The sequence below is a fragment of the Lycorma delicatula genome, chromosome 4, assembly GCF_047948215.1.
Source record: "Lycorma delicatula isolate Av1 chromosome 4, ASM4794821v1, whole genome shotgun sequence".
Taxonomy (NCBI): Eukaryota; Metazoa; Arthropoda; class Insecta; order Hemiptera; family Fulgoridae; genus Lycorma; species Lycorma delicatula.
This window is the reverse complement of record NC_134458.1, coordinates 86,305,667-86,323,480: the sequence shown is the minus strand read 5'-3', so window position 1 is coordinate 86,323,480 and position 17,814 is coordinate 86,305,667. Positions and strand designations below refer to the sequence as shown.

Below are 17,814 nucleotides of genomic sequence, written 5' to 3'. Positions count from 1 at the left end.
GCTTAACTATACACGCATAAAAAATGTTAACTAGAATTCTGTACAGAAGAATTGGGAGGAGAGTGAAAGAAGTGTTAGAATAAGACCAATTTGGTTTCAGGTATAGGGACAAGGAAAGCAAATTTAGCGCTCATATTAATAGTAGAAGGAAGATTAAAGTAAAACAAACCAACATACTTGACTTAGAAAAGGCATTTGATAACGTAGATTGGAATAAAATGTTCAGCATTTTAAAAAAATTAGGGTTCAAATACAGAGATAGAAGAACAATTTTTAACATGTGCAGGAACCAAACAGCAACAGTAATAATCGAAGAACATAAGAAAGGGAGTCCGACAAGGATGTTCCCTATCCCCGTTACTTTTTAATCTTTACATGGAACTAGCAGTTAATGATGTTAAAGAACAATTTAAATTTGAAGTAACAGTACAAGGTGAAAAGATAAAGATGCTACGATTTGCTGATGATGTAGTAATTCTAGCCGAGAGTAAAAAAGATTTAGAAGAAAGAATGAACGGTACGGATGAAGTCCTACGCAAGAACTACCGCATGAAAATAAACAAGAACAAAACGAAAGTAATGAAATGTAGTAGTAGTAGTGAAATAACGAAGATGGACCACTGAATGAAAAAATAGGAAGAGAAAAGATTATGGAGGTAGAAGAGTTTTATTATTTGGAAAGTAGAATTACTATAGATGGACGAAGCAGGAGCGATATAAAATGGCGAATAGCACAGGCGAAACGAGCCTTCAGTCAGAAATATAATTTGTTTACATCAAAAATTAATTTAAACATTAGAAAAAGATTTTTGAAAGTAAATGTTTTTGGAGCGTAGCTTAATATGGAAGTGAAACTTGGATGATCGGAGAACCTGAGAAGAAAAAATTAGAAGTTTTTAAAATGTGGTGCTATCGGAGAATGTTAAAAATCAGATGGGTGGATAAAGTGACAAATGAAGAGGTGTTGCGGCAAACTGATTAAGAAAGAAGCATTTAGTTAAAAGAAGAGTCAGACTTATAGGCCACATATTAAGGCATTGTGGAATAGTCGCTTTAATATTGGAGGGACAGGTAGATGGGAAAAACTGTGCAGGCAGGCAACGTTAGGAATGTGTAAAACAAATTTTTAGGGATGTAGGATGTAGGGGGTATACCGAAATGAAACGACTGGCACTAGACAGGGAATCTTGGAGAACCAGTCAAATGACTGAAGATAAAAAAACTTAGTAACTAATTAATAATAATATTGTTATAATAGAATTAATAAATGAATCTTTAGTTTATTTTTGTTTATAAATCAATGGATAATCTTTTACAGATTTTTTTTATACAGTATATATTTTAAAAGAAACTGGAACACCACATTTACTTATACTAAAAAAATCTATACATGTATATAAATCATTAAAAATAAACTGGCTGTGTACAAGAATTTTTATTCAATAAATCCAGTTAGCGAAGTTTGTATGTTGTTAACGTACACGTTGATTCAGGCAGTACAGGGTCACCGGGAAAAAGATCGTAATTATTAAACTGGTTTCTAGTATGTTATAGATAGTGTGAGGCAATAGCAACATTCTACAATGCCTACAAAAATAATTCTTACTTTTGTTATTTATTTTCTGTATGGTAATTTGGTAATTTAATTAGGATGCTTTCTTCACCTTAATCGATCGCTTTCTTACCGGAAGAATTTGTAATAAAAATAATATTATTATTATTATTACGTAAATATACTATTTTATCCTTACTTATAATTATTTCTATTTAGTATTACTTCCTTTATTCTCCTTTAGATATATAAAGAACTTTCTATATATCTTAAATTATAGGTAAGATTTTTATAACCGATTTATATACGCCCGGTTTTTCAAAAGGTAAAGATTTATATATATATATATATATATTTTTTTTTTAAATAACAATTATTTTTATTTTCATAAACACAGGCAAAAATACTCTTTTTGAACTATATCGTTAAGTACTGGTTAGTTATTCATTTAACTTTTTTCTTCAACTTTACTAATTCGCTGATATATACCGATGATATATTAATAACCAATACGCTCATCTTATCTGAATTTACATTTTATTGATTTTTTTTGTGTAAACAGTTCTTTAGTGCTACCTCTTTTTGATATTTTTATATTTTAATTTTGATTTTGATATCAATAATTTTGATTAGTATTCATTATTTGGCATTACAACTTAATGATCCGCTCTAAAAAAAAAATTTGTTACGTCTTGAATTTAAAAATTAAATTTTACCACGAACAAACTAAACCGTTTTAATTAATTTTATTAAGCATGACCCCATTGGTGTTAATATATAAATTATTTATAAACCAAAAATAAACAACATAATTTAAATATAACCATTGAGAACTTCATACTGACATGAGGGATAACTTTAACTTTATTTTACCTTTTAACGATTAATTGTTTATTTATATTCTTATAAAATTCAATTTAGTATAATTAATGATATGTGAAGTAAATAATTATAATGTATAACATATCACTGTTCCTGATGATGGATTAATAATCCGAAAGCGCTCTAACATTACTCTTAAAGATTGTTGGTAAGTGGAAACTATTATGTAAATAATTTATAAACTATTTTTATTTCTCAAAAAAGAAAAATTGCTTGTATTTTTTTTATTTCAAACTACGTTACCAATTTTCATCAGGGAAAAAAATCGTTTTACGATTAAAGTAGTCTGTTATAAGGCCCAGTTTTAGCTGGTAAGCATCTCAGGCGCTAGTTAGGTTCTATTGCAACACTCATGTAATGAAGAGATATAACAGATTCGACAAATCACCAATTTCATTAAAAAAGCGGTCACTCCCAGTCCAAGCGGTCTCGTAGATTTAGTCTATGCAGCGGATATTGTTAAGATAGGAATCATCCATCATCAAAGCAACGAAATAAGGAAGAAAGAAATAAGGATAATGAAGTGGGTGAGATGAACGATTGACGCATTGAAGTACTTTTATCATCGCATGAAGTAGAATCGTTTAATTTTATCGTTTTTTCTAGGATCAAAAATTTTACATAAGTTACGTAATAACTACTAAAACCTCGGGAATACGTTTGAATATTATGTATTTGATACGTTTTGAATTATGTGTTTGAAAGATTATTCATTTTAACCAATACATCTTATATAATAATTTTATCTAAAAAGAACTTTATAGGGAGGTTTATCTTTTTCTTCAATAAAAGAAAATATTATTTTATAGATTATTGGAAAAAAAAAAATTTTAACTTAAAAATCTGCTACCAAGGCTGATTAATAAACTGTGAGTTTGTATATAAGCTGTCATTACAAATCAGCTACCAAGGCTAAAGTTTATATATAAGCTGTCAATACACTACCGAGGAATAAGAGAAGCGAGTAAAATTATAGTTTACGCCTCCCGCAAAAGAGAGCTATGTAATATATCTCTTCCGTACAGCTACTCTTCCGACGCAATTCTACGAAATGTGATCATCTTCAAACGAAATTTTCTGTACGTCTTAATATCATGAGTTATTATGAAGCGACTGACAGTAGTATTTATATAATATGCACTCGAATTAAGTCTCATCCTATTGAACTCTTCGCTTACTAGGTGACAACGAATCACCTTGTATTTTATACAAACGTAGATTACGATTGGTAAAAAGGAGGATAAAAGATAAACCGCTTCGTCACGTAATCATTAAGAAAAATGTGCGCGGAAATGCCTTCTTTCAAGATCATATACTTAAAATGTTAAACTCATCGCTGAAGATTGTAACACGTGCATAATAATACCAAAGTAATCGACTATCAACTGTTTACCGGCTCCATTGATTTTTAAATTACAATATAACATCAATTTTATTTATAACGGGATAAATAAAATTTATGTTACGCTGATAATTATAAAAAAAGGTCGTTTTCAGAACAAAAAGTTAGCTGATTTTTACGTTTTGATTTTGAGATGTATTATCAGAAAGACGATTTAATATATTGCAGACAGTCAGAGGAAGCTTCCTTTTATACGATAATTTTGAGTTTAATACGAATTAACTAAGTTAATTAGTATTGTAATTTACAGCATGCATCCGTTATATAAAAAAATTCAATAAGTTATAAATTCTGGCGTATAATTTGGAACACAATTTAAAAAAAATGTTTTTATATATATATATATATATGTGTGTGTGTGTGGTTTATTTTGTAAAGTAAGTTCCTTTGGCGAAGTAAGTTTCTTCCAGATAACTTAAGTAGAAGATATTTTAAACGATTTTGCGTTAAAAATGTAATAAAATATAATTTTTTATACGTTTACTTCACAATTGTTTTTCTTTTGTAAAATCTTTAACTTTGAAATTTAATAATGTAAATTAATTAAAAATAAATTAAACATTTATTAACAGTATTTTTTACGAAACAGAACCTAACAATGACTTACTATTACAAGGTGGTAGTTGTAAATGTTTTTTGTGTGGATCGAGCTAGATGCAGTTACTATTGCAATCCTAAAGTAAGCGCTATAATTATATTTATCAATAGAGTAGAAAAGATAATTTAAACTAAACTTTTACGGTGTATTTCTCGTTGATCATCAACAAGAACAACCCTCCTCCCAAAAAGAAGATGAGGGTTTGAATTATTATCTACTTTGATTTATGGTTATATAAATTCTAACTAAGAAAAAAATACTAATTTCTAAATATTTACTTTTTATTCACACCTTTATAACCAAACGGTTTTATTCCTGTTTTACCTGAAGTTCTCTTGGTATGATTTACAATGAATGACCCGATCTCTTACTGTAACCATAATCGTGTATTTTGTACTGTAAAAGTCGACCACATTTGTACTTTTCTTTAAATTCTATGGTAATTTTGTGTTTACGAGGAGCGGCTGAAACGTAATGCCAAGCGTAAGGTAAAGGGAGAACAAAATGTCTCACAAAGTGGTAAGTGCAACCATCTTGTAGTTTTATTTTCGTACTACTAACATTCTAAAATCGTTGGCCTACATCCTTTCAATTTCTGCAGACACCTTTGTTATGCAGTCGATATGCCTGCTATGAAAACGCGTCTTAAATTTTATTGTGACGAGAAAGCGATATCTTCCTTTTCAATATTGTGAAGGAGACGAGAGTTGTGTGTATCATTACGACCCAGAACAAAAACGGCAGAGTATGAAATACCGATACTAAATAAAAAAATTCAAAACATCTCGCTGCAAAAAACGTTTTGTGAGTGTTCTGAGATTCCAAACACTAGTATATGACTAGCTACCCGAAATTTGGGTCTGCTGTAAATTCTGTGCGATACACAGAGACGATAAAACACCAAGCAAACCCTGTGTGTCGTGTTCGATGATGCATGGAGCTGATAATCTTGGAAACTGTAGTACTCGACCACACATATCGTACGCAATCGCCGAGGCTCTTGTGAAGTTGAAATTTGAACCTATTCTACACTTTCCGTAGAAGTGAAAATCACTTTTTTTTTTAAATTAAAAAGGGATGTTAAGGGCATTTATTTCGCCACGGATTTTGAACTGAAGGACGCACTGAGGTCGTGGATGAAGAAAAGACCGCCAGGATTGACGGAATAAGAAACAGATTCATTCCGTCAATTGTATTTAACGAGGTGTCGCTGTAAATTTTGATTATTTGGAAAAATAAATATTAGTTTTTGTACCGAATAAAGCGTAATTTTACGAAATACTTGATTCATTTGACTGTCTCATTTCATTTGCAAGTTGCAAGCGACTGTGCATTTCAACCATTGCATAATTTTATACATTTATTATCGAATTAATTTCCAAGGTCCTTATTTGAATTCATTTACATTTGTTTTTCAGTGGTTAAGACTACTTTTATATAAATATAAAACAATATTCTTTTAGATTAAAAGTTTGTGTAATTGAAAACTAAAAATTAGCAAAATCGCTTTTGAAAAGATTAAAATGAAATAAAGAGCATCAAAAAAGAGTTTTAGATAAAAAAAAAAGACGGAGTAGCTTATCGAAATCAAAGTTTACTCGTCTAAAAGTTTTCAACTTTGTTATACATTATTCACATCCCGTATTTTCAATAGCATTTTAAAACAGAATACAACAAAAAGGCTGTTTTAAAACAATAGATACTTATTCTTCAGCCTAAAAAATTTGTTTTCCATTATTTTTCTTTGGGAAAACAGTTTCGATTCTCAACAATCACCACCATTAAATAACTCATTTCCCAAGATAAATCCATACCCTTACTATCACAGATTTCTCTTTTTTTATTTCTTACTTTTATTTTTAAAGATAATTACCGCATAGGGGGTCATGGTTTACTAGTTATTAGATCGATCAGTCTTGATAAATTAATTAAACCCCATTTATCAATTTACATTTTTAACAAGAGTATTTAAGTTAAATTAACAGTTTTTTTCAAGCGATGTCGAGTTTGCTCTGACTATCACAACTGTAAACTTCGCGGCATACAGCAAAACTAAAACATAATTTTTTTTAATTTCGATCGTTTATAATAACCGAATAATTAAACATTCCCTTTGACAGCACTAAGCATTTTACCATTAGTTTTCAGGATGTATTCCGTAAAAGTTTCAGGGGTGCAGAACTATCAAATAGTTAGAGATGCGATTTACCGTTTTATTAAATAATCTTACAGTTTGTTCGTATTTATTTTAATAAGTTTATTACTGTAAATTTGTTTTAAAATTGCCATAATAATTTTTTGAATATGATTTTGTGTCATAGTTTCCTTGAATTTGGAAACTTTTTCGTTTTAAATAAGATTAATAAAAGGAAAATACTAAACTGTCAATGCTTGTTTTGAGTTCATAATCTCTTTTGAACTGTTATGTCGAGTACTCAGGATTGTTTGGTACTTTTATTTTTTAAACGATAATTTATATGTAAATATGTTTATTTGAGTTGAAATTCAGTAGGGCTATTTACATACCCGTATATATAAAATTAACTAGTGGGACATTAGTTAAGGCGAAACAGAAACAATTGAGTGCGATTTAAAACTTTTTCCCCATTATTCGTTTTTATACCTGTACGTTGTTTATTTTAAATAAAATATTTTGAAATTTACAAGCTTACAAAGGAGATATTTTTTCAACTTTTGTTAATAAATCAATATTTTTGAAACCGACTACTTTGTTTTGTATGAACTCAGCCAGCCGTCTTACGAATTAAAATAATCTTATTATTTACGTCCACTAATTTTATAAAAAAGTAGATCATTGTTAATTTTGAAGCTTTCTTGCAGAACATAAAAAAGTCCTTTAAAAATTATACACAAATTAACTGTAGAACTTTAATCGAGCATAAAAAATCTAGTAGTTTACTTTTTAATAAAAGTAAATAGCAATAAACTTGTTAGTAAATGTAAATAGTAGTTTACATACAGTAATAAAACGTTTTTAGAAATTCTATAGAAACTTACAGAATCGAAATCAGGTTTTTCAAGAATAGCTTTACTTTCGTACTGGATGTGAAAGATCATTTCCATTTCCGACAGCTATTCGTGTTTGCCGTATTTAAAGCAACAGAGAACGTGCATCACTAGAGGAACTGGTAGGCCTAGTACCTTTAATTATGTTAACAGTATACGGCAGCTTAATGCACGAATCACAGACAAGTTTACTCGAACAGACCGGACGTAAGTTGAATAATCCCAGAGCAGTTCATACAGTTTTACGAAACCGTTTGAAGTTGTTTCCTTATAAGTTGCAAAGTTTACAAGAGATTGCAGAATAAGGTAAAGTAGCCGGTACAGAGTTTGCCGTCAACATGGTAAACAGAAATGAACATAATAATGCGCGTTTAGAAAAAGTTTATTTCTCTGATAAGCCAAACTTTCACATACGTGGCAAGGTAAATAACCAAAATGTGTTGTACGGGGTCAGAAAACTCTAGAGAACCTAGAGAACATGCAAAAGTCAATATATAATGCAGTTTACTCCTCCACCATGTAATTGGACTTTTTTTCTAATAGAAAACACCAAATGTTAGGTCGACAATTACCTTGATATGCTTAAGAACTATGCCTTCTATAGCTAGAAAATCTCAAACTATGCTTTTTTTCTAACGGTGCTCTGGCTCATCCGACAAAATGTTTTCACCAACCTCTTGATGAAAATTCTCTGGTCACTCGATTGGTCGCGATGTGCGCATATATTGTTCGCAAAGATCGCTGGACATCACACCTTGTTATCGGGTTTCGTGAAGGATAGCGTCTACAAGACTCGAATTGTTGAATTTACGCTAGAATTCAAATAGCAATTCATGAAATTTCACTTCACCGTGCTTAATAAGAATTCCATTATTGTTTGGATATTCTGCAAGTACAAAAAGCGTCAACATTGAATTTTCGTGATCTTGGATAAAACTTTAATATTTTCTATGTAAATTGTATTAATGTCGTTTTAATCCGAATAATAAAGATTTTATATCAATTAAAAGTTTTGCAGATGATTTATAACTACCCTTTATTTTGAAAATCCATATATTTGGGTTTTCAAGGAAAAACTTGATAATCGATTTTGTTAATGTATTATTTTTTTTAAGGAAAATATATCTATTGAGTTTTAAATTTCTAGGACATTAGGAGGTTAAATTTTTTTGTTAGCAGACAGTGGTCACAGGATTAGAGCGCTTTGAGATCTTCAGAAATCTGAGGAAAACTATATTAATTTTCATTTAAAATTTATTACTGACGACTGTTAAAACAAGTCACTATTACTAGTTAACTTTTACGGGTCAATAAGGACACCTAAGTCCGGTCTGTCCATTATGCTTTGAATTACTGTTATAATTTTTGAACATTAAAGAGAATTAAATTTCTAGATAAAGATAGTGTTTAAATTCTTTCCCTGCTAACTCTGAAACTGACATTTCGAAAATTAAAAATGTTAACTTATCCTTGTATTTATATTTATGAATGAGGAATCTTTGTTAAAAAAAATAGTCGTATGTTCTTAAAAGAACAATATCCACCTCTGAAAAAACCGAACAACAGGACTGTTTTCGTATAACTCAACTCAATATTTTGGCTTACAAGAAAGGGTCTTATCCTTCTGTTCCCATTTTTAATACATTACCAATAAATTGTTAAATAATACTAATTTAAAAATTAAAAAAAGATCCTGAACTGTCTGTATACCATTCAACTTGTGTACCTATATGTATGGTATATAATATATATATATATATATATGTGTGTGTGTGTGTGTGTTCTCGCGCGCGCGCGTTTTTTTATAACAAAATGTAAAATATTGTTATGTTTTTGATACTTTAATTTTGCGATGACAAGTAATTGATTGATCTATTACAAATTAACGTTGTTCTGTTATCCTATTCCGGATTGTTACTAAATATTATTTAAAAGTAATACATTTAAAATAAATGCACTTTTAGCATTTACTGACATCACGTGTGTCATAGAAATAGAATTAATCATAATCTAAGATTATAACTAAATTCATTGCTAAAAACCAATTTTACCATTTTATTGAAAATTCTTACAGTTTATTATGTAGCCTATTTTTAAATGTTGATTTCATAACTTTATATTTTAAAAGAGAACGTCACATTTAGTCAATTCAAAGCATTTATCGAGGGTTGTCTTTCGGGAACACTGGGTGTCGTATTCTTTTAATTATTTTATTTTTTTATTTTATAAAATTTTCTCTGAGGCATAGCTTGTTTTTATTATTAAGAAAACTATTAATAGATACGCAAGAAAAAGGATTTAGGAAGTATAATAAGAATATTTACATTTAAAATTCGTTTTTTCATCTGTTTTACCTTTGTTGCTAATGTGATTCTTTCAAGATTTTTTTAAAAATTTATTTATTTTACGGGCTTATGGCTCGTGCTTAGTTTTCTTTCATCAATTAAAGGTAGATTTAATCTGATTTTTGATGATATTACTTATACCAAAATGTTTACTTAATATTTACACTGGTTTATCATATACCGAAGTACATAGAAAAAATCCAATACGCAGTAATACTTTTCAAAAATAAATCAAAATTATATGTTTACTCATATTTACATTTTTATTAATCATTAATGTACAGCGACAACTTTGTTAATTATTATGAATACTGTTCACTGAACAACAAATATTTAAAACGCAATTTGTCTATTTGTAATAAATCTTTAAAAGTTTGATATGCGATGTGTGAAAAGGTTTTTGCAATACGTGAAATAGCGTGATATTGAAAATAATTAATCTTTTTTTTTAAATCTTGTTTATCTATAAATTCAATACGATTGTGTAAACCGAATGTTTAAATAAATTTGGAAACATTTTTTTTTTCCATTAATCACGTACTACTGTCAAGCTGCACAGATGAATGCTTATAACAAAAGTATAATTATAAATTAATATATATGACATACTTTCTTTTAGTATAATTACTAGTTCATCTGTCTCTACCCACACAAACAAGGGAATATTTCAACGATGCAGAGAATTGAAATTTACCAATTATATCACTTAAAGGGAAAATTAATGAAGCCAGTTTCGTTCATGTTGAAGAAAAATTTTCAGAAAATTGATTTGGTGATTTGATTCCGATTACACATAAATAAAGACCGGCGTACCACACGATCGCTTTTGAATCAGTGTATTTAAAAAAGAGAAAGAAAAAAGGTAAGTATTTTACCAGAATGAGCTTTTAAACAAAACTGGGATACTTGAATGGTAGAACCAAAAGCTGAAGTTTTCAAAAAATTATAAAATTTAAAAAATTGGGCTTACTTTGAATTCCATGTTTAAATCCGACTTAAATAAAAATGTTGGTTTCCTGCATTCAAATGAGTGGCCATATCCTATAAAACAGATGAAATTATAAAATTCTAGGGTGTGTAAAATCCAAAAATTTGTATTAAATAAAAAGAATTATGTATATTTTATTCTTTTCCACTCTTAACTAATTTTTTTTATCACTTTTTAGAACTATATCTTGAAAAAAATTATCAAACGATAATTGTTTAAGTTTCATTTTTATTTTTTTATGCTATACTTTTATATTTTATTTATTCCGACCTTTAATGTGTAACAGGAAAAGAATCACAGGACATATTCTACAAGTGAAAATAATAAAAAATAGACAAGTGTCCGGAAACGCTGCGATTTTTAGTTTTAGCTTGAAAAAATTTCTCTGTGATGGCATTTGAGCTGAAAAATCGAATAAAACTGGTGTCAATAACTGTAGTTAATGAGAAAATTATTAGAAAATACAAAAAATTGATATCCGAAAACACATTTTTTTAGGTTTAACGTACAATAATTTTGTTAAATCTCTAGTAAACATATACATTTTGCAACAAAATATTTAGATAAATCAATTGAAAAAATTTAAGTAAATAGTTTTGACTGAACCTGGAGGGAAATACTATATTACAATTTTAAACCGAAATAAGAAACAATATTAGAAAATAACTTGAAATACTATTAACACTGCGAACTTAGAAAATAAAAGAATTCTCATATTTATTTTTTCAAAAATATTTCTAAATAATGAATCTTTGTTCCTAATATTTTTAATATGAAATATAATAATGCTGTTAAACTATCGCCTTATTTAATTTTTGTTGTTATTTATTTTTAATAACCGATTTTGTTTCCAGATATTTTAACAATATTGAAATGATTCTCGTTTAGGTTTAAAATAATATAGTTTTTTTTAACCATGTTACTTATTTGTTTTATTTTAATAAAAGTCAAACTTTTTAACTTTCAGTCGATATTACTTACATAGATTTTTCTCAGAATTAAATTATCTACAAATTTTATTTATTCAGTAACAATTTAACGAAGTTATTGTCAAACCTAAAAAACTGCATTTTGCGATACCAGTATTTGTGTTTTACTATAATTTCCTTAAACGTTTTACTTCAGAAACATTATGATATGTATTTTATTCAATTTTTAGATCAAAAACTATATGAAACCATTAAATTAATTCTTTCAGATAATTTCAATATGGTTTCAATATGATTACCCTTGTAGCATAAATCGGAGTGAAATCTTTTGCAAGCTATAACTAAAAAAAAAGTTTCCGGACCCATAATTACGGGTGTTTTCTTTTTATTTTCACTTGTTGAACATGTTTGAAAATGTTTTCCATTTCATCGTCAGTTATCCTATATAAAATGTGATATATCAAACAAAGCATTTCCTAATATTTTTTTTTAATTTCTTGGAAAAAAAAGTTTATTTATATATTCGCCCCTCGGATAAGTCACGAACCGGCGAATAACAGAAAACCTTTATTGTATCACTTATGTAAAATCTCGAATTTCTATTGCCAAGGAAAACTTTTAACAAGAGGAAGAAACTTTTGTGCGCACGACTAGAGAAAGAGATTTTTTGTTTAACCTCCAGGACCACCGTTAGGTGTTGCTTCAGAGGATGAGATGAATGATTTGTAGCGTGCGTGAAAATGCCACGCCTGACCGGGATTCGAACCCGCGACCTCCGGATAAAAGGCCGAGAAAGGTCGAGCTGAAGATCGACAGACTTGGAGGTTGCTTCAGCCATAACTGGACCTGCCGTAAGGCAGAACAACCGATGATGACTGATGATGATGGTGAATCCGATCTCAGATAATCAGTTGTACTCAAATAATGAAGGCATATACTCGTATAAGTGTAGAATATAGCTACTGAAATTTTTGGAATTTAAATTTTGGGGTGAAGTTGATGGTGTCATATAAACCTTAAAATTACCATTAAAAATCGTTAAAGTGCTTGTAAATAAGTGAATTTTAGCTAAAAAAAGTTTTAGAGAATTTAATTCTGAGATAATCTGTGATAATAACGCCAACTGAACGCGTAGAAGAGGTTTAGAAGTGTTATTTTTATTAAAAACAGAACAGACTGAAACTTGACAGAAAAATGCAATTTATTAATATATTTCAATAATTTTTTTCTATTGCATTTTTGTGGATTAAATAAATAACCACAGTTTTTATTCTGATTTCGCTTTAATTTGATGGAAATCGTTACTATACCTTTATTAAAAATAAAAAAGTGAGCGTAAAAGAAAGTGCTGCTTTAAGATAGCAAGACCTTAATTTTTCCCTTATAAATTATGTTCTCGGTAAAACTAAAAATACAAAATAAGTTATTGTAAGTTATATTTTCCGTCGATTTTTTTTCAGCAGAGAAAAACTAGTTTTCATTAATACTTAAAACTTACGGACACAGCTGTTCTAATTCCTCCTTTTTAGTAGCAAAACTTAAATCTTGATTATCATTGAAAATCGTTTTCAGCGGATATGAACATTTAACCAGCATCTCTTCTCCGCATTCTGGATTGGACGGTGCAGCATCCGAACCGTAACTCCATACTGTAACAACATAAATAAATAACTGCGATATGAATTTTATACTGAACAAACATTTTGTTACATAAATAAAGTAACATATACAACGTAAATAATGTAAAAGCAATTATCAAAGTTATTTATTACGACTTTAGTAGGAATAAAATAAACTTTTATTTAGATTTCACTGTACGGAAGTACAACAGTATATTAATCTGCATATAAAGGTTTGAACGTATATTTTTCACAATATTTACTTAAAACATTACCTGGAAAAATAAATATATATAAATTTTAAGTAAAGTATTTATGAAAATTTAATCGAAAACTACCTAAATTATTTAAAACACTAAATTAATGAAAAATTTAATGCTTGGCATACATCCCAATCCGATTCCGTTGTTTCGAAACAAACGCGTTTGAACGTTTTGGACAAGCGGGTATTTTTTATTATCAAAATGCACTTAACGTTAACGGCATAATTTACGACCGTATTAATTGAAGTTATTAGGCTGTAGTAATTAGGCCTAATTTAACTATAACGAATAAAAATAAAATTTTGTTAACGTAATTAACCTACGGCGTGCTCCTACCGTTTAGAAATCTTACCTAAAATAGAATACAAAACTACAGACACAAGTACAAGTAATAAATATCTAATTTGTTGTTACTTTTAAGCATACGACTAAAATTAAGTTCTCATCAAAATAGCATCAAAACTTTATTTAAAAATATTATACCTGTAATACACAAAAATATTCACAAATATATTTTATTAGTGAAATTAACCGCAGAATGTTTGTCACAGAGTGTTTACTTTCATTTTTTAAACTCTAAACCGACTGTAAATAGATTAAACCATATTTTACATCTTTTTTAGCTACTCAATCAATAAACATATAAAACAAATTTTACAACATCGTCTTATTTCATACTTACAAAATATGAAGTGATACCGAAAAATAATCTGAATTGCGTTGCGCTGGGCGGAGTTTCCACAGTACCCAGTTCTCCCGCTAGGAGAGTGCCAAGCGACTTTTATCGTGTCAGTCTGCCAAGCGGCGTCACTTAGGAAAGAGACAGCTGACCACTGTGAATTTTTTTTGTGAAAGCTGTTTCGCCTGCTTCTCGTTTTTTGCCTAACGGATTTTAATGAGTAGCACGCGGCCGTGAAGTTTCACTTCCTGCTCGGAAAAAACGCCGCAGATACTACTGCGATATTGGAAACATCTTACAAGGATACTTTTATGGGTAAAACTCAGTGTACGAATGGTTTTCGCGTTTCAAAAAAAGGTGAAGTGTCGATCAATAACCGACTTCGTTCTGAACGTCTTCAACTTCCAGAACGGACGAAAATGTCGAAAAGATTCGGGCAATTGTGCTTCAAGGCCGACTACGTATCGTCGAAGAAATCGAAAAGTTGTCTGAAATATATTGGAGATCGGGTAAGCAAATTTTATCGAAAGATTTGGGAATGAGAAGGATCGTTGCAAAGTTTACGTTGAAAAGACAGTCCGAAACCGACCCGTATTTCTTCCTCAGGATCACTACTTGTGAAGAATCATGGTGCTATCGTTACGACGCCGAAATCAAACCGGTGGAAGACTGCAACGACGCTTCGCCCAAAAAAAGCTCGTCAAACATCAAAACAATGCTCATTTGTTTTTCGACACGAGGGATGGTGCATTCAGAATTCGTTCCACCAGGTCATACTGTTAACCAGGGTTTATATTTGTAGGCTCTGAGAAGATTGCACAACAGTTTTCGGCAAAAAAAAAGTTCTGATTTGTGGCAGACGAACGACTGGTTTTTTCACGATGATGATGCACCTGATCCCACAACTCTCTCAGCGCGGTTTTAACGAGAAACGGCATGACTCCCTTTACCCATCCCTTTTATTCATCTGATTTAGGTCCGTGCGACTTTTTCATTCTCACGAATGAAGGGGCACCTGAAAGGAAAACGTTTTAGCGACGTGGATGCGATGAAGAAATTTATGAGGAAGGTGCTGCCGGGAATCACAACAGACGAATTTAAAAAGTGTTTTGTACAAAAGTGGAATAAAAGATTGTACAAATGCATTAGCTGTAATGTAGAGTACTTTGAGGGATTTTTAAAAAAAGTAAGTATTTTGGTACTCTCTCGTAGATACAAATTTGTATCCTCACGTACAGACGTTTGTAATGAGATGTCTATACGTACGACGTTTGTAACGTCATTTTACAAACTACGTTACAACATTGAGAAATAAAAAAAAGTATTTTATTTTGTTATCGATAATAGTATTGTTTCTTCATTACTTATACCACCGGATTAATAAAAATACTTCTTACTCTTTAAAAAAAATTACTTTTAATAAATTGTGTAGTGAAGGCGTAAAGTATGCAATAAACATTTTATAAAACATTTTCAATCCCTTTACTTGTTTTAAGTCGATATATCTATTATACTAACCTTATTTATTCTTAATTCTACTCTGATGTAAACACAGTGAAGTCATGAGAAGTCTTCTAACTGGCACGTCAAACGGTGGAAAATCAGTGGCATGCATGCGCGATGCGTGCAGTACACTCGCGTTCCGGGAATAGAAGTATAAGTATTTTAACGAATAGGCGAAATAAAAAGTTCGTGACCATAAATAAAGATAACAAATATAGATGAACAAAATTTAATAAAAACTGTCTTTTAAAAAATAAATTAAAATTTCAAGAAATAGCCAGCTAATACCGAGTAGTTTGGATTAAATACGTGTATCCTTACTAATATTATAAATGTGAATGTGAGTTTGTTTGTTACGCTTTCACGCAGACACCACTCAACCGATCATCATGAAACTTCGTACACATATTTCCAAAGGTATTGCGAAGGGCATAGGAGACCTTTTAGTAAAAAAAAAAAAAACAATATTTTTTCGGGAGAGTAAAAAAATTTATATTGATAGGTATGATCGTCCGACAAAATCAACGCCATCTGGCGTTCCAGTGAGTAAATGAAATAAAGTGCCAATCCAACACTGTAATACTGACGGTCAAGTCACTATTCAATTGAGTATAGATAGTGCTTCTGCTGTTTCGAATCCTTCTATATTTATTGTTATTCTTCTGTCACTTCTAAGCAATACTAAAACTTTTCCAGTATTTGAGGTTAGGTGCCTGTTTATTGATTTACTTCTAACGCTATTTTCAGTTTTTACTGTTTTTTTTTTTTTTTTATATAGTGCCTCGGAAGCGCAAATCTAACCTGTCCAGGGATTCATCACGGGCCCGGGCGGCAAAAGTTGCTCGAACTCAAGAATCTTTCGCTCACGCAGAACTAAAACAACGACAAGCGAGGCGACAATGTGCTTTGAGGGCTAGTGAAACAACTTCTCAGAGACAAGAAAGGTTAGATGAGCGAGCTGAACGCTAAGCTACCTTAAGACCAGCTGAAACGCCAATTTCAAACACAAATTCGTTTAGAAAGACAAGCTGAACAACAGGCAGCTATAAGAGCGAGAGAAACTCCAGAACAATCGCAGGCGAGAAGAATCGTTCATGAAGAAATGCAAATCGCGCGCCGTCAAAATTTCATGCCTAACAGTTGGTCTGTATTTAATAATTCTGGATTTCAATATGATCCTTCACTTGAATACCATAAGCAATCTTTAATTGGTATTGGCTCAATGAATAGAAAATGTCAGCATTGCGATGTTTTGAAATGAAAAGATGAAACTGCTGGAATGTGCTGTTCCAGTGGTAAAGTTTCGTTTCCTTTACTTGGTGAACCAGAGGAGCCTTTGAAAACTCTATATTTAAGTGTTACAGATGAGTCGAAGCAATTTTTAAGTAAAATCAGAAAGTATAACTCTTGCTTCCAAATGACATCCTTTGGAGTAGATAAAGTGATAAGAATGCCCGGATTTTCACCAACTTTTACTGTACAAGGACAGATATATCATCAAATTGGATCACTTTTTCCAGCAGATAATGAAGAGCATAAATTTTTGCAGTGTATTTTATGGGTGATGAAGAAAATGAAGTAAACCGTTATCAGTATATTGAAGGAATCGAAAGAGAAACAGTATTTAAAATTCAACGAATGTCACACAGCCACAATTTGTTGGTAAATACCTTTAAAAGTGTAATAGAAAACTGGCCTCCGGATAATTACATAGTGGTCATTCATGCTGATCGGACTCCACGTGGCGAACATGAGAGGCGTTATAATGCGCCGATGATCAATGAAGTTGCTGTTTTGGTTACTGGTGACCCATGCTCACCACGGGACATAGTGTTACGGGCGCATGATAATACGCTGAAACGCGTAGCCGATACTCATAAATTTTATGATGCTTTGTAGTACCCGTTAATTTTCAGTAAAGGTGAGCCAGGATATCATTTCAATATTCCAGTCATTAATCCAACAACAAGACAGCCAGTTCCTAATAAAAAGGTTTCCTGCATGGATTTTTATGCGTATCACATGAT

The 17,814-nt window shown here is 30.6% G+C and overlaps 1 protein-coding gene across 1 annotated transcript in view; it reads right to left on the bottom strand.

The window, feature by feature from the left end:
- The window catches only part of LOC142323620 (uncharacterized), a 330,873-nt gene that overhangs the window by 80,869 nt on the left and 232,190 nt on the right, over window positions 1-17,814 (bottom strand). Inside the window, exon 2 of the mRNA XM_075363491.1 lies at window positions 13,222-13,372. Within this exon, the coding sequence (XP_075219606.1) occupies window positions 13,222-13,372 (151 nt within the window). The remainder of the gene's footprint in view (window positions 1-13,221; window positions 13,373-17,814) is intronic.